The sequence below is a fragment of the Elaeis guineensis genome, chromosome 13 (assembly GCF_000442705.2).
Source record: "Elaeis guineensis isolate ETL-2024a chromosome 13, EG11, whole genome shotgun sequence".
Taxonomy (NCBI): domain Eukaryota; kingdom Viridiplantae; phylum Streptophyta; class Magnoliopsida; order Arecales; family Arecaceae; genus Elaeis; species Elaeis guineensis.
In genome coordinates this window covers 73,353,210-73,370,704 of record NC_026005.2, presented here as the reverse complement: position 1 = coordinate 73,370,704, position 17,495 = coordinate 73,353,210, and the positions used below count along the sequence as shown (strand labels likewise).

The window sequence follows — 17,495 nt, the reverse complement described above, 5'->3', positions numbered from 1 at the left end:
CCTATTAATCACATATACCTAGAAGTGGTTCTTATAAATATTTAAGTGACTTACGTGTAACAAAGAACTAGTTCACAGAGTTTCCTCGTCTTACAAAAGGCAATGCAGCGAAGCCCATGCTGAACCATTTCGGCAAAGAGATAAGAAACTTCCATAATTGAGCTAGAAATAAAAAACATAACAATTATTAAAAATTTTGGTTCTCTAATGAACAAAACAGTCATCATATATTATTCACTAAAATATAAAACCAGCCTATGTGCTTGCACCAGCTATAAGCAATCCCACAATATCAGCCTTCATCAATTTAACACAGAAGGGGTGGTCAGTTATGACTTGTTACACAACATACCAAGAACAAGGTTGGTCTTAATGAAACTTGAAGAACCAATATTGGCAGAGGGTTTGGGGTTTATAAATAAGGTCTTGACCTTGTATGCATAGGCTTACAGAAATATGCATTTCTACATGAACATGTGCATATGCAAATCTTGTAGCTTCAAATCTGCATACGTTGACGTGTATACATCTTAAATAAAGTAACTCAGATTATTCTTTTATTAATAATGCTTACATGTGCCACCGTACAGATTATTCTTTCCCTCTTTTATGCTAGCCAAACTACAAAATATTTCATGCAGGATCACACTAGATATATGCTCCAATATAATGGACCTTGTCGGTCCCAAACTAGAAAGCTTTAACTGGAACTTGCAAGCCTGGTTACATCCAGAGTCACAAGTCCAGTGCTCAGGAATAACTCGGAAAAAATCAGCAAAAATTAATTATATTTAAAAAATTCAAACTAATATTTATAATATATATTCACACACATATATACTATTCATATAACATATATTACATTATATAATATTTATATAATTCATCTTAATTTACATAATATAGAATAGTTTAAGAAAAAATAAGAGGGTAGGATAACAGTGTTGACTGGGGAAAGGAGGAGGATGATAAGAAGAAGAGAGGAAAAAGAAAAAACGGTGGTGAAGATAAAGTAAAGAAGGGAAAGAGTTACTCTTCTACCAAAAAGAGTGAAAGAATCAGTATCATTTAATACTCTTTCAAAAAAAAATTATTTTAACTATGTCAAACACCAGTTTCTCCATTCTCTCAACTGTTTCTCCATGACCGCAACCACTTCATGCCTCAAAAGCGAGAGCATGGCCGTGAACTTTTCCAAAGCAGGTATCAGCTCAAACAAATAATTTAAACTTTAAAGATTCACGATCGATTCACCAAAATCACAAATCTAATGATACATTCATGATATATTTGTAGTGCATTGGGGATTGACAAATTACTCATCAAATTATTTGGCCAGACTATGAGCTATGAATAATTTGCAGATTTTTTAAAGTTCAGTGAATTTTGTAACTGTTGGGTATAAAATCCCCCCCCGGCCGAAGTTTGTAAAGAACCGATCTTTCCAGAGCTCTTCCGGCTCCCGACTTTGTGCATGGCGCCTCTCCGAACCTCCTCGATCATCCGAACCTCTCCGATAGTGAACTTCTGCATTCATTCATCGGGCCGCCCCGAAGGCCCTCTGGGACTCACTGTCTGCCAACCTTCTACAGCAACCGATCCCCTGAGTTTCTACCCCGAACTTCTCTCGGGCTTCGCCAGCATTCGAGCTTCCCCGACAATGTGATTTCTACGATAACCAGACTCCACCCGAATTTCTACAGCGATCGACCACCCCCCGGATCCTAATCGAGCTCCCACGAGAGCCGAACTTCTACTATGAGCGGTCTACTTTGAGCTCCTACCGCAGGCTGGCTATCCCAGACGTCTACTGTAAGCAAATTTTATTCAAACCTCTACTATGAACAAATTTCTTCCGAACTTCTATCACAGGTAGACTTCAGCCGAGCTACTCCGTAGCGAGTGGATTTTGGACGGACTACTACGACGAGACACTATTCCGAGCTTCCACGATAACTGGTCCTCGCCCGAGCTCCTACAATAGACGGTCCCCTCTCGACCTCTCGCGAGAACAGGATCCCGTCCGAATTTCTCGACCGGATGGATTTCGGACGAGCTTCTATAACGGACGAGCTCCAACAGTTGGGTCCCTGCGATAGCCGATCGCCTCCGATGTCTGCCGAGCCTCCCCCGCGCTATCCAAAGTCCATCGCCGACCGACCTCCTACCAGGCTCTCCATAAAACCGGATTTCCTCGGCGGACGATCTTCGGATGAGCCTCCACATCAGATAAATTCCAGACGGACTTCCCCGGACTCCGCTAACAGAAAATCTCCATCCGAGCTCCTACGACAAGCGACTCCCGTCTGAAACGTCAGCGATCTCGAAACATCCGAGCCTCTCCCAGAACGACGATGTGAAGAGTCATTCTGCTTCATCGGGCATCCCAGCCGAGCTTCAACTGACGGATCCGAACTCTCTGACAAGCCACGACAAGAGCCGCCACCCTGCTCCACTCTCTGCAACGGATTCCACGCAGCTCCACCACTCTCTGGCAAGTCACGACAACAGACACCACTCCACCCCCCGCAACAAGCTCCACGTGGCCCTGAACGACCCCTGACACCACTACTCTCTGTAACAAACTCCACGCGGCCCTGAACGGTCCACTACCAGACGGTTACAGACGTCGTTGTCGATTAGTTGCGCCCTCCATCTATAAATAAAGACCCCCAGATATGTTCTTCTCTAAGCTCAAAAACTCTATCTTGAAACTCTGCCTAAATTTCCGCTCGAGCACTCCATTTCTGTTGAAGCAGAGTACTGACTTGAGTGTCGGAGGGTCTTGCCGGAGCACCCCCAACTCCGGTTTAGACTTTCTTTGCAGGTCCCGACAGCGGCCGCGGTCATCCCAGCTCCAGCTTCTCCGACTTCGACGGAATTCTGCACCAACAGAATTGGCGCTAGAGGAAGGGCACTGTGTCTTCGCAGTACCCTTGTTTTTAAAGGAGTGCTCAACGGGACCGATTCCGATCATCTTCTCCGACATCCTCTTCTCCTTCCTCTACTAGATCTTCACCTGATGCCTCCCCGCAAAGCATCCATCAGGCGATCCACGGCCTCCACGGCCAGATCTCAAGCTCCGGCCTCACCCCTGGTTTTCCAGACCCCTCCCCCTCCTCCGGCAACAATGGTCGACAGATCCATCCGACGCCGGCCTAAAGGTAGGGAGAATCGGCCGAGGACCCTACCACGATCGGCGCCGTCGAGGGAAGAACCTGGAAATCGGCCTTCAATCGGGATCGTCTGCACCATCTCTGGAGAGCCCCGGAAGGGAGCAGCCAGCGGATCGACCGGACCGTCCAAGCGGCAAAGGACTGAAGGACCCATAACCTTTACTGAAGAAGACGCCCGAGAGGTCCAGTTCCCCCACAACGATGCAGTTGTAGTTTTTTTAAATATTACTGATTATGATGTACGCCGCATTCTTGTTGATAGTGGAAGCTCGGCTGATATTTTGTTTCACGACGCCTTCTCAAAAATATCCATCCCTGACGGTCGTTTGGAGCCGATTGGCTCCCCTTTAGTAGGATTTACCAGCGATGCTATCCCGATGGAGGGAGTAATAACTTTGACTGTAGTTGCAGGTCGATATCCAAGACAATCCAAGGCTCTAGTGGATTTCCTGGTGGTGAGGGCGCCGTCAGCCTACAACGCAATCCTCGGCCGACCTGGCCTCAACGCCCTCCGGGCTGTGGTGTCAACCTACCATCTGAAATTGAAATTCCCTACTAACCAGGGGGTCGGAGAAGTCAAGGGAGATCAAGCCTTGGCAAGGCACTGCTACAATATAGCCCTATAAAGAAGTGGTCAGCCTGACCCCTGTCCGATTGATGGATTAGACACCCGCGACGACCTGACAGAAGAACGGGGCGGGCCAATGGAAGATCTTGTCTCAATTCCTTTGAATGATGGGAACGAGGAACACAGGGTGAAGATCGGCTCCAACTTGGGAAAAGAGGTGCGGACGCAGCTTATCAATTTTCTGCGAAAGAACGCGGACGTTTTTGCTTGGATTCCGGCAGACATGCCAGGGATCGATGCTGAAGTTATGCAGCATCGTCTGGCCGTCGATCTCAAACACCGGTCGACAAAGAAAAAAGTTCGAAGTCATGTGCCGGAGAGACAGGTGGCAATAGCCGAGGAGGTTGATAAACTCCTAAAGGCCGGGTTTATCAGAGAGGTCAACTATCTGAGCTGGGTTTCCAATGTGGTCTTGGTTAAGAAGGCGAACGGCAAATGGAGGATGTGTATAGACTTCAAAAAACTGAATAAAGCCTGCCCGAAGGACAGTTACCCTCTGCCCAGAATCGACCAACTAGTAGATGCAACCTCGGGCCACGAGCTTCTCACCTTCATGGATGCGTTCTCTGGCTACAATCAGATCAGGATGGCGCCAGAGGACGAAGAAAAAATCGCTTTTATAACTATCCATGGCCTTTATTGTTACAGGGTCATGCCTTTTGGCCTCAAAAATGCAGAGACGACATATCAGCGGCTAGTGAATAAGATCTTCAAAGAACAAATCGGCCGCAACATGGAGGTCTACGTGGACGACATGCTCGTAAAGAGCAGATCCTCGGTGAACCACGTCGCCGACCTTGAGGAAACCTTCAGCGCCCTTCGAAAATACAAGATGAAGCTGAACCCAGCCAAATGCGCTTTTGAAGTAACCTCAAGAAAATTCCTGGGCTTCATGGTATCGGGGCACGGGATCGAGGCAAATCCGGAAAAGATTCGCGCCATCCAGGAGATGACCGCCCCGAGGTCGATAAAGGAGGTTCAGCGCCTCACCGAGAAAGTAGCGGCTCTAAATCGCTTCATCTCGAGATCGACCGAGCGATGCTTACCTTTCTTTCAGACCCTCAAGCAGCCCAAGAACTTCTGTTGGACCGTTGGACGTCAGCAGGCGTTCGAGGAGCTGAAGACCTACCTTGGCTCATCACCATTATTGGCAAAGCCTGAGCCTGGAGAAGAATTGTTCCTATACCTGGCGGTTTTTCCTGTAGCCCTCGCTGCAGTTCTGATTAAAGAAGAAGCGAAAATTCAACAGCCGATCTACTATATAAGTCGAGTATTGAGAGACGCCGAAACTAGGTATACTAAGTTAGAGAAACTAACTTATACCTTGTTGATTGCAGCTCGAAGGCTCCGACCTTACTTTCAAGGACACACCATAACACTGCTCACCGACCAGCCAATCAAGGCAGTCCTGCATCGAGCGGATGCCTCCAGAAGAATCGCGAAATGGACGGTCGAGCTCACGGAGTTCGACATCAACTTTCGACCTCGGCCAGCGATCAAAGCCCAGATATTAGCGGACTTCGTGGTGGAATGCACTATCCCAGAGGAGGCTGAACTTGGACAAGATGAAGCCGATAATCTAGGGCTCCGGCCGAACTTCCCCGAGGAAAAAGCCAATCTCCCTGATGGTTCTTGGGCCCTCTACGTGGATGGTTCCTCCAACATGTCAGGCGCAGGCGCGGGCCTGATCTTGATCAATCCAGACGGGATTGTCGCAGAGTATGCACTGCGCTTCGAGTTCCCCGCAACAAATAACAGAACAGAATATGAAGCTCTGATTGCAGGACTAAAGGTTGTCAAAAAATTAAAGTAGATCGGCTTCAAGCCTACAGTGATTCTCAATTAGTAGTAGGACAGGTCAGTGGAAATTACGAAGCTCGGGAGGACAGTATGGCTAGATATCTCGAGAAGGTAAGGGAGATCATCCCTACCTTCGGCAGCTTCGACATCAGGCAGATCCCGAGATCGAAAAATGCTAGGGCCGACCTTCTCTCCAAGTTGGCTACGCTGGCTCCGATCGAACTGCCTAAGAAAGTCTTCTTCGAGGTTCTGAAGCGCCCAAGCACGGAAGAATCGCGGTCTATGATGGAGATCAGCTATGAACCCAGTTGGATCAACCCGCTAGTTGCGTACCTCAAGGACGGGGTTCTTCCTCCTGATGCAAAAGAGGCTCGGAAGCTTAAGAACCAGGCCTCCCGATATATCCTCTACGAAGGCAAGCTATACAAGAGGTCGTACTCCTTGCCCCTTTAGAAATGTCTCCGACCTTTCGAAGCCGACTTCACCTTGAGGGAGGTACATGAGGGAGTCTGTAGAAATCATCTGGAGGCCAGATCTTTATCCCATAAGCTGCTCCGACAAGGTTATTACTAGCCTACCATGTACCATAACTCCGTCGAATATGTCCGAAGATGTGACCGGTGTCAGAGATATGCCAATGTACAAAGGCAACCTGCCTCCGAACTTACACCATTGAGTGCCCCATGGCCGTTCGCGCAATGGGGGATGGATATCCTCGAACCTTTTTCCATAGCATCGGGGCAACGGAAGTTCCTCCTGGTGGCAATAGACTATTTCACCAAGTGGGTCGAAGCTGAACCTTTGGCAAAAATCACGAAAGCTAAAGTGCAGGACTTCGTCTGGAAGTCGATTGTCTGTAGGTTTGGCTTACCCAGAACCCTCATTACTGATAACGGGCGACAATTTGCTGGAGCAAAGTTTGCCGAATTTTGTGAGGGCCTAAACATCTCCCACAACTTCACCTCGGTGGCCCATCCTCAAACAAACGGTGAGGCCGAGGTGACTAACCGGACTCTGTTGCAAGGCATCAAAGCGAGACTTGAAAAGGCAAAAGGAACTTGGGCTGACGAGCTCTATCTGTGTTATGGGCATATCGGACTACTCAGAGATTGCCCACCGGAGAGACCCCCTTTGCCCTAGCTTTCGGGACAGAAGCCGTGATCCCAATAGAACCCAAGCTTCCGTCAGCATGAGTCGTGGCATTCGATGAACAGCGCAACCCACAGGATCTCAAGGCCAACCTCGACTTGTTAGAAGAAAAGCGGGAGGCGGCTCAAGTTCGGATGGCGGCTTACAAACAGAAAGTAGCCCGCTACTACAACTCCCGGGTCAAAAGCAAGGTCTTCCGGGCGGGGGACCTGGTGCTACGGCGAGCCGCTGCCTCACAACCTCAGAATCAAGGAAAACTTGCCCCGAACTGGGAAGGCCTGTATGAAGTCAGGGAGGTAGTCCGACCCGAAACATATTATTTAAAAGAGCTCGGAGGAACATAGCTTCCGCGACCATGGAACTCAAAAAATCTACGGATGTATTACCAATAGCTACGCCTTGAATAAAAGTTTCATACTTGCATATTTTTTTTTAGCATGAGTTTATAACGACAGGAAATAACTCTCCCACGCAATTGAAATTAAGCTTGTTAGGAACAAAAGGAGAACCTCGTCCTAACATGAGCAAAGTCGAAGGCCCGATTTCTTAAAGACCGGATGGGGGGAGAGGCCCTTACAACGGCCCTTATGTGCCCCCATAGCCTTGTTAAGAACAGGAGGAGAACCTCGTCCTAACACGAGCAAAGTCGAAGGCCCGATTTCCTAAAGACCGGATGGGGGGAGAGGCCCTCATAACGGCCCTTATGTGCCCCCACAGCCTTGTTAGAAACAGGAGGAGAACCTCGCCCTAACACGAGCAAAGTCGAAGGCCCGATTTCCTAAAGATCGGATGGGGAGAGAGGCCCTCACAATGGTCCTTATGTGCCCCCACAGCCTTGTTAGGAACAGGAGGAGAACCTCGTCCTAACACGAGCAAAGTCGAAGGCCCGATTTCCTAAAGACCGGATGGAGGGAGAGGCCCTCACAACGGCCCTTATGTGCCCCCACAGCCTTGTTAGGAACAGGAGGAGAACCTCGTCCTAACACGAGCAAAGTCGAAGGCCCGATTTTCTAAAGACCGGATGGGGGGAGAAGCCCTCACAACGGCCCTTATGTGCCCCCACAGCCTTGTTAGGAACAGAAGGAGAACTTCGTCCTAACACGAGCTGAATCCGACTGTCGGGAGCAAGGGGAAGGCCTCGTCCCAACACAAGTAAAGACTCGGTCGATCGACAAGGAGGAAAGCTTCCTCAATGACTCCTCTACACTCTCACGACCCCATCAAGAGCAGAGGGAAGACCCTCATTCGAACGCGAAAGAAAAAGGGGAGAATGAAAAAGAAAAACCGACGAACTACTTCTGCGACAAGTAAAAACAAACTATATCAAAGACATAAGGGACTTCGTCTCAGTCGCAAAGAGGAAACCTGACATAGACCGAGGATAAATCGACCTCCTCAAAGCAACGAGAAGTTCGGACCCCCAAGCTCTAGCACCGGGAGAAAGCGCCAAACTCAAACAGCCTCAAAAGAACCTACGGTCATAAACCGAAGGGCAAATCAACATTGCCACGACCGGGAACCTCCAAACAGCGTCGACATCGAACACGACGAAAGACAAAAGGAGTCCGATAAATAATCGGTTAACATCAGAATGGACGAGGTAATAAATAATTTCATTTTTATTTCATTGGTGAAGTATACATTACAAAGCCTTGAAGCCCAAAAAAAAAAAAAAAAAAGAGAGAAAGAAGAAGAAGAGAAGGGGACGAGGTAACGGAAAATTCTCTTTTCATTTCATTGGCGAAGTGCACATTACAAAGCCTTAAAAAAAAAACAAAAAAAAAACAAACAAACAAAAAGCAAACAAAACGAACAACTCTAAAGGAGCTCGGCTTCATCAGACTTCGAACTCTCAGTTCCGACCATCGTCGAGAATTACTTCAGGTACCTGGCTTCTTCCTCCAGTCCCCCTTTTCGGATCAGTAATTACTCCAGCATTATCTTCGAAGTACATGTAGACGCCATCTCTTCCGCACCATGGCTTCCGCTGCTTTCGGATCAACAATTACTCTAGCATTATCTTCGAAGTACATGTAGACGCCATCTCTTCCGCGCCATGGCTTCCGCCACCTCACGATGACGGCGGACATGACCTTCTTTCTAAGGTCAGGTTCCCCCTCACAGTGACGACGAACATGACCTTCTTCCTGAGGTCAGGTTTCCCCTCGCAATGACGCGCACCAGGAAGCCCTCGCGGTCGAGGATGTGCTATAAGCGCGGGCTTTGGGCTATCAAGGCGAAACGCGGCCGGATCTGTCTCTTCTACCCTCGCCTTCTTCGCCAACCGGGAAGTTGCAGTGTCTTCCCGTTCGTGGGCTTTCAGACTCTGGGCTAACATCTGAGCCATGACCGCGCCCATTTACGCGACGAAGGAAGACCAACACGGTCTATGAACAGGGGTACGGAAGCAAGGAAAGTTTTGGGGCTAACCCAAGCTGGTCTAAGGGAGGTGGGGGTACAGAGATGAGGACTCAACGGACGCCTGAGGCCAGAAAGGAAAGATCGAAGAAACTCATATACAAAGTGAGATCCCCGAAGGGGGGAGGCAGGTTTAAATAGGCGACGGGGGTCGGTGCAATAATGGCTGCAGGACTCCTCAGGCCAGTCCGTAACCGCCGCGTGGCTCACTCACCGTGGCAAACGGCTGAAGGTGGCCGACAAATTAGTAACACAATTATGGCACCGTACCTAGGGCCACGCCCTAACAGGAATTCTGAAAAAATAGAATTATTTTCCGAAAAGGCTCCAGTACCAGCGTGCCGAACGTCAAATATCTGGCAACCGCCAAGCGTGGAAGTTGAGGACAGCTTCGGCCGTGAGAACTTTCCTGTACTTCATTCGTAACCCGAACTCGGAAGTAGGAGGACTGGTGTTGGATATAAAATCCCCCCCGACCGAAGTTTGTAAAGGACCGATCTTTCCAGAGCTCTTCCAGCTCCCGACCTTGTGCATGGTGCCTCTCCGAACCTCTTCGATCATCCGAACCTCTCCAATAGTGAACTTCTGCATTCATCCATCGGGCCGCCCCAAAGGCCCTCTGGGACTCACTGTCTGCCAACCTTCTACAGCAACCGACCCCCTGAGTTTCTACCCCGAACTTCTCTCGGGCTTCGCCAGCATTCAAGCTTCCCCGACAATGTGATTTCTACGATAACCAGACTCCACCCAAGTTTCTACAGCGATCGACCACCCTCTGGATCCTAATCGAGCTCCCACGAGAGCCGAACTTCTACTATGAGCGGTCTACTCTGAGCTCCTACCACAGGCTGGCTATCCCAGACGCCTACTGTAAGTAAATTTCATTCAAGCCTCTGGTATGAACAAATTTCTTCCGAACTTCTATCACAGGTAGACTTCAGCTGAGCTACTCCGTAGCGAGTGGATTTTGGACGGACTACTACGACGAGACACTACTCCGAGCTTCCACGACAACTGATCCTCGCCCGAGCTCCTACAATGGATGGTTCCCTCTCGACCTCTCGCGAGAACAGGATCCCGTCCGAACTTCTCGACCGGATGGATTCCGGACGAGCTTCTATAACGGACGAGCTCCAGCAGTTGGATCCCTGCGATAGCCGATCGCCTCCGATGTCTGCCGAGCCTCCCCCGCACTATCCGAAGTCCATCGCCGACCGACCTCCTACCAGGCTCTCCATAAAACTGGATTTCCCCGGCGGACGATCTTCGGATGAGCCTCCACATCAGATAAATCCCAGACGGACTTCCCCGGACTCCGCTAACAGAAAATCTCCATCTGAGCTCCTACGACAGGCGACTCCCGCCTGAAATATCAGCGACCTCGGAACATCCGAGCCTCTCCCAGAACGACGATGTGAAGAGCCATTCTGCTTCATCGGACATCCCAGCCGAGCTTCAACCGACGGATCCGAACTCTCTGACAAGCCATGACAAGAGCCACCACCCTGCTCCACTCTCTGCAACGGATTCCACGCAGCTCCACCACTCTCTGACAAGTCACGACAACAGATACCACTCCACCCCCTGCAACAAGCTCCACGTGGCCCTGAACGACCCCTGACACCACTACTCTCCGTAACAAACTCCACGCAGCCCTGAACGGTCCACTACCAGACGGTTACAGACGTCACTGTCGATCAGTTGCGCCCTCCATCTATAAATAAGGACCTCCAGATATGTTCTTCTCTAAGCTCAAAAACTCTATCTTGAAACTCTGCCTAAATTTCTGCTCGAGCACTCCATTTCTGTTGAAGCAGAATACTGACTTGAGCGTCGGAGGATCTTGCCGGAGCACCCCCAACTCCGGTTTAGACTTTCTTTGCAGGTCCCGGCGGCGGCCGCGGTCATCCCAGCTCCAGCTTCTCCGACTTCGACGGAATTCTACACCAACAGTAACTATTGCATCTTTAAAAGCATTACCGCATCAACTGTTATTCGCTTAGTTACAGGTATCATATGACTTGCTTAGAATCCAATGACAATCTTCTCTAGAATAGTATTGACTCCCACGCCAAGGCATCATGTGACACATGATGAACAGAAAGTTGAAAGTGGGCAAGAGTAACTTTCAAAACTTTTGAGTTGACTATTACGACAAATCACAGAATGGTTTTCTTCTGTCCATCATAGCATGAAACCATGACCATCAACATAAACATACCCTATCGCAACTATTCAGGGTTGGCTTAATAGATCCTTGTTCTCCAAGCAATCCGATAACAGGCAACCTCAGACGCAATTTCAAGCTTTTCCATATCTCTGTCTCATAACCTCTATTGATGTTATCATAGGCCTCCCTCTCCTTTTCCTACATCACAGTTATTGAAGTACCTTTCCTTAGTGACACGAGCCTTCTGTCTATTAACGCACGATGATGTATATTTAAATTGAAACATAAAGCAAGCATTGACTTCATAATTAATTTACATTAATTCATCAAACAGAGAACCAAGTGCTCTAAATCATCCATCTTCAATGTTTCTTTACGAAGGAAAATTACATGTAAATAATGTGGCTTCATCTAAAAGTTAGGTATTGTAGACCACCCTTTCAAATTGTTTGCTCCACTGAATTTGGGCGTTTCACCTGAAGTATTACTGTTTCTATTTCTTAGATAACTACCCCTTAATATTGACATTAAAAAAAAAAAGCTCTTTCCCCCATGCTATAGATATGATATAATAACATATGATATTGTATAATATGATATAATATATATCGTATAACATAATATTATACTGGCTGGGGAGGCACCGATCATTTCTCACAAATAATGTAAAAGCCTCCAAGGAAGCAAACAATCAACTTCATGATGACTAGCAAAAGAGATTCTCCATTAAGGACATGCACTGACGAAACTAGAAGAAATTAGAGGAATGCTAGACTATCGATCACTAAAGAATAAGCCTACCTTGAACGCCTGGTCATCACATCTAACTCCACATTTTTGCTATCATTCCTGCTGCTTGGAGCTTTAGATCCCTAAATAAAACAAAATAACAACATATATTGAATATCAGAAACATTATAAAACATAAATCTTTCACCCAAGAGCGTTGTAAGTTTTACAAGAGAATTCATATTTTTATTATCACTGGTATAGGTAAGAAAACAACACTTACCAAACATAATGGAGGATTCCAAAAAAGAAAGTGTTTTTGACTGCAAGGACTTCCATCATTTTGTATCAACTCTAAGTTCTGCAAGTTGGCAAGCTCCTAACACGTGAACAAAGAAAAAGAAAACTTCTCAAAATAAATTGAAGCATCCTTCATATAGGCAGTCATTAAGTAATTTGCAAAATTTGGCAAAAGAAAGTAATATCTAAAGTTACACCCCAAAAAGTAACTTGGTTTTTCAAAACAGAAGAGCCCTTGATATAATTACAACATTCTCCCAAAAACAATATAACCAATTATTGTCTACTTCAACAACATATCTACCAAGCTACATGCTGCTCCTTTCAGTGTGATTGTGTGAACAAGACTAATGCCAGTTGCAATAAAGAATCAGCATTTGAAAGACTGGACCAAATATTAGACTATTCAAATTGATAAGGCATTAAACTAGTCATGAAAAACCAATTTCAAATCATAATGATCATAAATTTCAGGAAAATGCAGTATTTGGAAATAAACAGGTTGATGCACCAATCATTATTCATGATAGCACTTCATTTAACTACTTAATCAAGGAAGATAGTGTTGTTGTGTGCTAACTCAACGACAACAATCCTAGGGAGGCAAGCATGATAGCAAACTTTTTACTCATTTTGGATCTAATTTAGGTTGAATATTCTTAAACAAGGCTCCCTTGTATTAAATTGTCATATGACATGTCAGGTAAATCATGTGATAGTTCTTTAATTTGCATGAGTTAGAAGAACAACTTTTGGTAAGGAGTTCCTTTAGAAGTTCTAATTTAGAAGTGTGGAGATTGTATCAATTTCAACTTCACTAAAATTGAGCTTAGGATTGGTTTTATGGTTTGTAAACACATTTACTAAAAATAACAAATTAAGTGCAAAATAAGTTAAACAATCCCTCATTCTCTCAATATGATGATCCGATTTTCTTAAAGGTTATGGCATGGTTCACCAAACCGTCTCGAACCGAACAGTTCGAGGCGTTTCAAGCTAGATCGGCCACAAACTGAGATGATTCGGCCTTCCGAATCAGAACACCGAATGAAAGAGGGAAAAAGAGGAAGAGAGAGAGAAGGAGAGACAAAGAGGAGACGATGCTGCGGGAGGGCCGGCGATGGCCCATCGAGGTTGTCGGAGGGCCACGGAGGCCTCTACGGCTCCATGTCACCCGATAGGACATTTAATCAAAAGAGATAGAGAGAGAGGATGAGCGAAGGTACTGAAGGGAGGCATAGTCAGCAAAGAAGCTGGCAGAGGGCGCCGGATGGCTGTCGTAGCCACCGGATGGTGGCAAAGGCATGGACGGAACCGCGGTAGTGAAATAGGATGACCGCCCCTGTTTACCGTATTTGTTTTAAAATGATGATGAATAGTGAAGTCGGCAATGAGTGTGCTGGCTTCACTTAAGTAAAGCTAACACACCCATTGCCGGCTTCACTGTGGTCAAGATTTTTTTAAAAAAAACCCATGAAATAGAGACTACTATCCTTGTTTCATGCCAGTGGAGTTGCGGACTGTGATTTCATTGTCCAGTGGCCACGATCTCTCCACCAGCTTCCCCTCCCCCCTTTATCTCTCTCTCGACCATGATTTAGAGAGGAAACGGAGGCCTTAGTGGCCCTTCGAACATGCCCACGGCCCACCTGTGACCACCGCCAATGTCTTCTCCGACCACTTCTCCCTCCCCCCTTCTCCATCCCCCTCCCTCCCCCTCCCCTCTTTCTCTCTTTTCCTCCTCAATTCCTTTCTTTGCTTCTTTATCGGTTTGTGCTGGTCTAGTCCGGTACGGATCCGTACCGACTTATACCATCGGCCGGCCAGCACGATATTGATTCCATAGACCTTGAGTTATGGTTATTTATACTCCTCATTTCTGCCGGCGATGAGTTAGGAAAATGTCATTCTTCAAATTATTACCAGTTAATTGGTCATCTTTTTCAATATGCGTTTTCTAATTGCTTTATTTTCTTAATGCTATGATAATGGTGGCAAATTAATTGTGATGTAACACAAGGATGCCTGAACCAATAACAGAACTAAATCTTTGGTCTTATGATTTATCTTTTGCTTCTAGTTTTCATTTAACATAATATAAAGAAATTGTTCCAAGTCTCAAATGCCTATTGATTAATTACACGCATAATTTTTAAAATTTAATTTTGCTCTTAGTTTTCCTCCCTGCTAATATGGTTTATGCATCAGTATGTTGAGGCATTGGGAATTTGGAAACTGGCTATGCTTTGACCCATATCTATGGTTACTATATGACACCCATTTCCCTGATGATTATACCATTTTCCATCAAATGTTCTATTGTTCAAGATTTTTGTTAACAGGATATATTAGAGTAACAAGATAAATAACAATGAGATTAAAGATACATGACATCAAGTTGTAATAACATGATGTAGCCCATCTAAGGGATCATGCATACTCAACAAGTAGAGCACTTGGCATAAGGCAGAAAATAACCATCTAATATTGAAAGTTATTCCAGAAATAGTTAAACACAGTCGTGCAACTTTCCTCTGATATTCTTTTATGGAGCTAATCTTCTACTTCATAGGCCTCTCTCTCAAAGCGTTGTAAAATAATCATGAAAACAACCAGGTTGAAGGTTTAAATTCACGGCATTCACCAGCCAACATATTAGGGAGAATTTTTCACCAAACAAATGTTAGAAGGAAACCTTACAATCTATAATAGCATTATCTTAACAATATGTTTGAATTAAACAATGCCACCAATGAACCAGTTCCTACTCTTGCTAGCATTAATGACATGCAAAATACTTCTATCATGTAACAACATAATAAGTGAGGCAAAGATTCTAATCTGCAATTTGTTAGCCTACCATAGCATGCTCTCGTGGGTTTGCAGAGGTAGCAGTACAAAATATGAAGGAAGGATCACTACCATATGCTGCAAGCATAGAATTAAAAATTACCATTGTTAATTTTCTAATTAATATTAAAGGTAGGCAAAAATGCAGTCCTACCATAGTATCATCTGAAAACCATCAAACAAAATGTACCATGGAAACAAATTCGACGGAGTCTCCTCAAGATAAGAGCCGTGTGGCAACCAAATGCCCCTTTATACGAATGAGTTTCATCAATCACTATATACCTGATTTACAGACTTGTCTGAGAAAGCAGTTACAATAATGCAGCACTTCAAACAATTGTTCAAAACAAAATTTTTTGTTATGTATTTCATAATTACAATATCTGAATAAAACCATTGGAGGCTAACAATTGAATTAATATAAAAAATGAAAAGTGTAAGTGCATGTTAAGAAGTTATAAAGAATGCCCACCCACTACCTGAGATTTGATAAAATCCGCTGAAACCGTCCATGATATGGAAGGATTGACATGTGCAGCATATCTGGATTTGTAATCAACTACAGAAATAAAGATATAATTTGTGTGACATGTTTGTGAAGCTGTGCAACATAAGAAATGCAAAATGTACAGAACTCCAAAGTCTCTACAAATACCAATCTTGCATTATCCTTGATCCAAATACGATGTTCTTGAGATGTATCACCATCATATACACCAACAGTCAAGTCGATATCCAAGCCCCTCGTCATCTCTAATAAAGCTCTAAGCTGATCTTGAGCTAAAGCCTGCATGAAAGAACAACCATTTATTTCTGGTTATGTGAATATGCTCAACAAAAACCAAAATGAAAATTAAAAAATTACATAACAAAATAGGAAGGAGAAACATTTCTGGTAATTCTGTAAACAGTACCCCAAAAGGGAGGAAAAGAACTGGATACTGCCCTTAAACAGTAAGCAAGAAATTTAAAGAGACAACCTTTGTGGGAAAGATGTACATAGCACATGGGAATAGATTCTGAGAGAGTGACTCAAGAACGGGAATATTGTAGCACAGAGATTTTCCACTAGAAGTTGATGTTGCCACCACAATATTCTTCCCAGAAAGTGAAGCTTGTATAGCTTCAGCCTGTAAATTATCATTACAGAAGGTCAAATACCACTAGAAAATATGGGCTCCAAGAAAAAAATAGAAAATAACAGAAAAATGGTGACACCTGGTGGCTGTATAATGCAGATATTCCCATCCTATTTAATGCACACTTTAATGTTTCCGACAGATTATTGGGAAGTTCCACATACATTGCCTCTTTTGCATCAATTTCTTGCACATGCACAATCTGTAGAGAACAAGACATCAATAATATACTATTCACGTTGCTCTTCTACCACATTTTCTGAACTTGAAGAATATGCATGTAGGAAGAAACCTGTCCATGCTTTCCGATGCCTTGTCTAAGATGTTCAATCATTTCAGCAGGTTCCATTGAGTGCAAACCCTGTTGATTGATAGTTCAATGATCAGATAAAAGCAATCTTATCCATAAACTTGTCAGAGGCTGACATGTAAGCAACAAAAAAAAAATTCAAAGTCCCTCTATTAAAAGATACACATTGCTTTAAAGGACGTTACTTCAGATTTTTCTAATTTATGATGATTTGCAGTTAAATGAACAAGAGGATAACATCAAGAAGAGGAACAAAAGAGACCTACATGACATGCTGATGCCAATGATCGAGTCTTCGCTGACTTCACTTCACTACCTTCTGGAACAGCAAAACCATCCTTCATCAATATAAGATCTTCTAGGGACAACATGAGAGGGATGCTGGTTTTTGACAGGTTCTTTTCCTGCATAACAGAAGGTCCACAGCAAATCATGAACTAGGAAAGCCTCTATCTACTAATGAAAACTGCTAAGCCAATAATTCTGTCAAGCATCTTGGATCTGCCAGAGAAATTTTCAGGCAGGATATTCAAGGGAAAAAGTTCAGACATCTAGTCTCATCAGCAAGTACTTTAACAAGGAAGCAACATGTTTGCCACTGAATAAGCATCAGACTGGCATACCAACCATTCCCATACTTTGGACCTATATAAATAAGCCAAATATGCATGCTATTATTACCATAATCCCTAAACCTTTCTCAACCTCAAAAATCCACACAACTTGCATGAACTTACCATGTAAATTAAGCATATTGAATATGTGCATGGAGAAAATATAGAAATAATCAGCATTGCAAATTTAAGGAATACATCGATGATAG

General features: G+C 44.9%; 1 protein-coding gene across 4 annotated transcripts in view; it reads right to left on the bottom strand.

Moving 5' to 3' along the window:
* The window catches only part of LOC105056057 (uncharacterized), a 32,827-nt gene that overhangs the window by 12,315 nt on the left and 3,017 nt on the right, over nucleotides 1-17,495 (bottom strand). For 3 of the 4 annotated variants that reach the window (XR_012136161.1, XM_010938119.4, XM_073247278.1), the window contains exons 5-15: nucleotides 16,939-17,076; nucleotides 16,655-16,723; nucleotides 16,442-16,564; nucleotides 16,204-16,353; nucleotides 15,879-16,010; nucleotides 15,703-15,782; nucleotides 15,411-15,505; nucleotides 15,231-15,298; nucleotides 12,354-12,449; nucleotides 12,143-12,213; nucleotides 55-162 (exon numbers count right to left, since the gene is read on the bottom strand). Coding sequence is in view for 3 of the 4 variants with exons in the window: in XM_010938119.4 (XP_010936421.1) it covers nucleotides 55-162; nucleotides 12,143-12,213; nucleotides 12,354-12,449; nucleotides 15,231-15,298; nucleotides 15,411-15,505; nucleotides 15,703-15,782; nucleotides 15,879-16,010; nucleotides 16,204-16,353; nucleotides 16,442-16,564; nucleotides 16,655-16,723; nucleotides 16,939-17,076 (1,130 nt within the window). In the remaining variant the exon portion in view is untranslated. The remainder of the gene's footprint in view (nucleotides 1-54; nucleotides 163-12,142; nucleotides 12,214-12,353; nucleotides 12,450-15,230; nucleotides 15,299-15,410; nucleotides 15,506-15,702; nucleotides 15,783-15,878; nucleotides 16,011-16,203; nucleotides 16,354-16,441; nucleotides 16,565-16,654; nucleotides 16,724-16,938; nucleotides 17,077-17,495) is intronic. The other variant, XM_010938120.4, reaches the window with a different exon arrangement.